General features: G+C 56.1%; 1 protein-coding gene across 1 annotated transcript in view; it reads left to right on the top strand.

Annotated features, from left to right (window-relative positions):
• Nucleotides 1-6000, top strand: part of LOC102257899 (striated muscle-specific serine/threonine-protein kinase-like) — a 41616-nt gene that overhangs the window by 23117 nt on the left and 12499 nt on the right. Inside the window, exons 16-23 of the mRNA XM_014531006.1 lie at nucleotides 1538-1650; nucleotides 2008-2176; nucleotides 2413-2509; nucleotides 2636-2836; nucleotides 4074-4131; nucleotides 4709-4786; nucleotides 4892-5070; nucleotides 5631-5657. Coding sequence (XP_014386492.1) covers nucleotides 1538-1650; nucleotides 2008-2176; nucleotides 2413-2509; nucleotides 2636-2836; nucleotides 4074-4131; nucleotides 4709-4786; nucleotides 4892-5070; nucleotides 5631-5657 — 922 coding nt within the window. The remainder of the gene's footprint in view (nucleotides 1-1537; nucleotides 1651-2007; nucleotides 2177-2412; nucleotides 2510-2635; nucleotides 2837-4073; nucleotides 4132-4708; nucleotides 4787-4891; nucleotides 5071-5630; nucleotides 5658-6000) is intronic.

The raw sequence follows: 6000 nt of genomic DNA on the forward strand, positions 1-6000 counted from the left end.
GCAAGCTTCTCGTGGGTAAATGGGCATTTTCTGGTGCTTTTAAAGAATTGTTCAAGTTCATCTGATACACCTACTGCTTTGACCTTCATAGAGCCTACCCTCTCACCCCCACATCCTCCCCTCCCACTAGAAGCCAGATTCCTAGAGGGGAGGGAGAGCATCTTTAAAGAGGAAGAGAAGTGGCAGGAGCGGATGAGAAGATGGGAAACCGCACTGCCCCCCTGTGGATGGTGGATGGGGTGAGGCCGCAGATTATCTGGGCCCTGGATCTCCCTTTTACGTGTCTTTTCCTTGCCCAGTTTCCCCCACCCCATCCCCTGTCAATTTCTCTTCGACCACCGCTTTGCTCCTTGATAGGTCCATCTGCAGGGCTCATCTTTCTTTCCAGATATAGGGAGAGGCCCTGGCCACCCAGCCCTCAGCCTGGCCTGGCTGGGACAGTGACACGGAGACTGTGTTCCAGCCAACCAGGGCTAGAACAGGCCTGGGCTTGAATCCACACTCTCTCCCACTGTGCCCGCTCCCCCCCCCCCCCCCCGCCCAGGCAGGGCAAGTGGAATGGCCCCTTACCTCCCCTTTCCTCCATATCCGCCTCACTCCAGGTCTTCCCCACTCCCAGGATGCCCTTCCCTTTTATCTATATAAAACCAAGCAGTGTGCCTGTGATGGTGGGGGTCCCTGCCCAGTGCCCTTGCTCTTCCCCAGGGCCTGCCCACTCCACTCTCCTTAAAGCCTAGATCCTCAGCCATGCTGAGGAAAAGGGCACCAGGAAGTTACAGGCTCCTCTGCAAAGCACACTGGAATATGTATTTAATTCCATCACGAGAATTAGAAGCCACTTCATAAGGAAATAATACGATTGCATGATATGTGTAGAGAATAAAATCACAGTCACATGTGAGAGGACTAAGCTGAGATTCGGCTCCAGTTTGTTCTTACATCTCCAAGATGGCAGAGGGCCCCTTAAGCATTTAAACAAGATTCAGAGAGAAAACTTCAAGACAGAGGCAATGCCATCGGGAACTTGATTCAGGGTCACAGGCTCAGCGGAGTTTGGAGCTCAGGACAATAATGTCGGAGAAGCCTTCAATGGGACTGTGCACAGGGCGATCGCCCACAGGGGGCAGCGTTGAGCTGCTCCACGCCAGCCCATTAATGCAGTGAGGGAAGAGGCTCCGTCAGGATGGCCAGCCTGATTTGTCAAGAGAGACAGGAAACCCAGATTTCTTTTGTGTGTGAAAATCTCATTTCAAAGCTGGCAGATGAACACTGAGGGTCAAACAAAGCAAGCCTGCACCCTCTGGCTTAGGTTTTCTGAGATTCAGGGGACATCACATATGGATTTACAGGGAGAGCCGTTGGTCCAGGCTCGGAGTTTGAGAGCCCCAGTGGGTGAGGTGCTGGGGTCTGGGAAGTGGGGGCGGGGGATGGGGTCCTGGGTGGCCAGGGCCTCTTCCTCAGTTGCTGAGGAGGCAGGCCCACATGACCCCAACATTCTGTCCCCCTCCCTCCTCCACTCCCACCTCCTGTGTTTCAGAGGCCCCTCGATTTGAGTCCATCATGGAGGACGTGGAGGTGGGGGCTGGGGAAACCGCTCGCTTCGCTGTGGTGGTTGAGGGGAAACCACTGCCGGACGTCATGTGGTACAAGGTCAGAGGGTGACGCCAAGGCCTCAGGAGAGGCCTACCCTGGGGCTGGCCAGGAGCTTGGGGGAAAAGGAGGAGGGATTTCCTGAGAGTGTGGGAGGGGTCCAGGCAGCCTTAGGAGGAGGGGAGCTGCGGCAGAGAAGAGAAAGGGTGCTGCCAGAGGTGCGTTTTAGAAGGAAGTGGGACCCAGAGGTGCTGAGTGATGCTGGTGGGTGTGTGAGGAACCGGGGGACTAATTGGGGTAGAAGGGGTTCCTGGCCCTGAGATAGGGGTGAGACTGGGTCTCTGGCATGGAGGTAAAGCTGGGTCCCAGGTGGAGGTGAAGCCAGGCCCAGGCTGGAGGTGACGGCCGACTCTGCAGGATGAGGTGCTGCTGACTGAGAGCAGCCACCTGAGCTTCGTGTATGAGGAGAACGAGTGCTCCCTGGTGGTGCTCAGCACGGGCGCCCAGGACGGAGGCGTCTACACCTGCACTGCCCGGAACCTGGCTGGAGAAGTCTTCTGCAAAGCAGAGTTGGCCGTGCGTTCAGGTGGGCTGGAGCTCCGGGGCAAAGTGCTCACCCCCTGGGACCCATATGAGCCCCGTCCAGGAGTCACTCATCCGGCCCTGCACTCCTGGGCTCCCACATCTTCCAGCCCCAGCACCCCACTCAGGCTTCCAACATTCTTGGTCCTCTCTGTCTTTTCCATCTACCCTGCCTGTCTCAGTCTCTGCCCTCATTCCTCTCTTGCCCTTCCCATCTAACACCAGGCATCTCTTCCCCAGCTCAGACAGCTATGGAGGTAGACGGGGCCCGGGAAGACGAGGAACAGCGAGGAAAGAGACTCAGCGACTTTTATGACATCCACCAGGAGATCGGCAGGTGTGGGCGAGGTGTGGGGTGTGGTGTCTGGGGGCCAAGAAAGGCTGGGTCTGTGGCCGGGAGGGTGAGGAGAGTCAGGGTTGCAGCAATGCCTGAATCCCATCCTCTCCGTCTGTCATCACCCAGGGGTGCCTTCTCCTACCTGCGGCGTGTGGTGGAGCGTAGCTCTGGCCTGGAGTTTGCAGCCAAGTTCATCCCCAGCCAGGCCAAGCCAAAGGCATCAGCGTGGCGGGAGGCTCGGCTACTAGCCCGGCTCCAGCACGACTGTGTCCTCTACTTCCATGAGGCCTTCGAGAGGCGTCGGGGGCTGGTCATTGTCACCGAGCTGTATCCTGGGACAGGCTGGGTGTCCAGGGGATACCTGCCTGAATGACCGGTTCCTGTAACAACCAATTAGTAACATGTTTCACACTTAACAAAGTGGTCCCATTGACAGTTGGGAGTTCTGAAGGCATCTTATAAATACTTCATAGAGTGGAAGTATTTAAAAACCAACATTTTCTGCCCCCCTCCCCTTTTAGCTTAAATGTACATAGAACTTAATGTGTGCCTCACAGTGGTCTAAGAGTTTTATTTATTTAATCTTCATGTATACCTACTTATCTCGTGGACTTTTATCATCCCCATTTTACAGATGATGAAACTGAGGTACAGAGAGGTTAACTCACCAGAAGTCACACGGCTAGGAAAAGGCATGCGATTTTTGTCACGAAATGCAGTACAGCACATCTGAACATTAAGTGACCCTATTTCAGATGAGCATCAATACTTGGCTTTAGTAGGAGGCTGTTACCATAAAGAATGGGCTTTAGCTTTGTAAGAGAGTTTTTTAAACAAAGGCACACTATGGTAAGGATGCTGGGTGGTTGGCTTATTCTCACAAGCAGGGTGACCATGTCCTTCACAACAGGCTCCCAGTCTGCACTGTTAGAATCCAAACCTCAGCACAACGGCCGATTATTATGTGTCATGGACCTTCTAGGTCATTCTCAAATAGTCAAGAAGTCCCATCTACAGTCAACAAAATTCTGCTCCAACTTGATCCCTGCAAATACCTCACAGGGTGGGCAGGCACTCTCACAAGCAGGGTGACCATGTTCTTCACACCAGGCTCCCAGTCTGCACTGTTAGAATCCAAACCTCAGCACAACGGCCGATTATTATGTGTCATGGACCTTCTAGGTCATTCTCAAATAGTCAAGAAGTCCCATCTACAGTCAACAAAATTCTGCTCCAACTTGATCCCTGCAAATACCTCACAGGGTGGGCAGGAGGAGGTGTTATCCTCGTTTTACTCCTGAGGGAGTGTAGGCTCAGAGAGGTTAGGTGGCGTGCCTGAGAGCCCACAGCAAGTGAGAGTACAAGCAGGGTTGTCCCATCTGTGCACCCAGGTGACAGGCGGAAGAGTGAAGACACAGTTGCTAACTGGTACCAGATGTGCTTTAAGGGAGAGGAGAAGCCTGCGCTGAGCTGGGATCTGACTTGAGCTCTGGGAGTGGGGGCACTGCCCAGGGAGGGCTGGGCAGTTGGCATTGGTCACTGTTCTCCTTGATCCAGGACACAGCTGCACAGAGGAGCTGCTGGAGCGAATGGCTAGGAAGCCCACCGTGTGTGAGTCTGAGGTGAGGGCAGTGGGTGGCAGGGGTCAGGTTGGGCACTAGCGTTCACCCACCTGAACTCTGAGAGCTGAGGGGTGGGTCCTGGACATGCCATCTGTGCCCATGAATAGGCCAGGGGTGGTCCTGGAGAGCACTGGTAGGTGGGCAGCAGAGCCCTTTTCCTGCATCAGACCAGACCCCCACCCAGGGACTTGCTTATCTCAGCAGACCCACCCTGTCCCTACCGTGTTCCCAGGCTTCCTTGCGTCAACATTCCTCAGACACTCCTCCCAGCAGGAGCTCCACCTGGACTCCATGCAGCCTCACTCTGTCCTGGCACGGGGGGCGTGCAAGTTGTGCACTGCACACTTCTATTCATTATCATGTAAACGACTCCCTTCTGTCATCGTGGTGTGCCTGACTGTGTAGCTGTACAAGGAGGCCCTGGGTCTCAGCAACCCAACCTCTGTTCCAGTCCCCTCCACCAGCCATCTGAGGGCCACCTACCAGGCACAGCCTCACCTCTTGCCACAGCCCTGGTGGTGATCAGACATAATGCCCCACCCTTCCCCCATGGACTCCGGGTCACCTGTTTCCACAGATCCGGGCCTACATGCTACAGGTGCTCGAGGGGATATGCTATCTGCACCAGAACCATGTGCTGCACCTGGATGTCAAGGTGAGGTGCAGGTGGGGGTGGGGAGCAGGCAGCCCCATGGGAGCCAGGCAGCGGGGTGTCCTCCCCTTTTCACTCAGCCCCCACACCTTGCCCTGTGTCCTGCAGCCTGAGAACCTGCTGGTGTGGGATGGTGCAGAGGGTGAAGAGCAGGTGAGGATCTGTGACTTCGGGAACGCCCAGGAGGTGACTCCGGGAGAGCCCCAGTACTGCCAATACGGCACACCTGAGTTCGTGGCACCCGAGATTGTCAACCAGACCCCTGTATCTGGAGTCACTGACATCTGGTAATGTTGGCATCCTGAGCGGCTGGGGTGGGCCAGGGCAGCTGCCCTCGGTGCTGGGGAGGTGCTCACTGGCAGAGAGGAGCTTTACTAAGCCCAGGTTCCTTCTCTGACAGTCGACGGGTGGCATTGCTCATGGGTCCCTTGCCCACATAGCTACCTACCCCTACCCCTCATCAATCAGGGATGACCCAGGCACTCGAGGCCTTGGGCCTGTCCATCCTTGGTTCCTTATCTCCCCTGGGTGGTCAGCTGTCCCCTCTGCAGCCACCTTGCCTCCTCCCCCCCGCCGCCCTCCTCTCCCCCCAGTGAGGCAGGCATTGTCCCTTGGTTCCCAGATTTCTCATGGCTTCCTGGGCTGGCCCTGCCATGACCCTGGACTCCTCCAGGGTTGTCTGGACCTTTGAGTGCAGAGTCTTCCCTGAGGAGGCATCCTTGTATAATCCATTTGTCCAAACAGTGTTCACAGGATGCTTCTGGCTAGATTCTTGGTAGCCAAGAACGGCTCGCTTCTGGTGGGAGGTGGGCTGTCCTCTCACCGACCCTCTCTCCTTCCCCCACAGGCCCGTGGGCGTCGTTGCCTTCCTCTGGTAAGGACCTCTCTGCACTCAGAACCCCAGTCTCCAACGGTCTCTTAGCACCCCCACTCCCAACATGTATAGGGTCTGGGGCTAGCGAGCAGTTAGGGGTGTGCAGCCCACCCCTTCTCTTCCACACCCCCTGCTGCTTCCTGCACAGCAAGGGGCCGCATGTGCAGGAATGCGGACATCCCAGCCTGTGTGTCTGACTTCCACCGCCGTGCCCCTCCATAAGGGGTGGCACACAGCTGGATGGAGAGGTCAGAGCAGGCTCAGTGACATTTAGGCAGGGGGTACAAGGCCCTGACTGTCCAGCAGGGACTGGAAGGAGTAGGCTCAGTCTCAGGGAGGCATA

The sequence above is a fragment of the Myotis brandtii genome, unplaced genomic scaffold, assembly GCF_000412655.1.
Source record: "Myotis brandtii unplaced genomic scaffold, ASM41265v1 scaffold79, whole genome shotgun sequence".
Classification (NCBI taxonomy): Eukaryota; Metazoa; Chordata; class Mammalia; order Chiroptera; family Vespertilionidae; genus Myotis; species Myotis brandtii.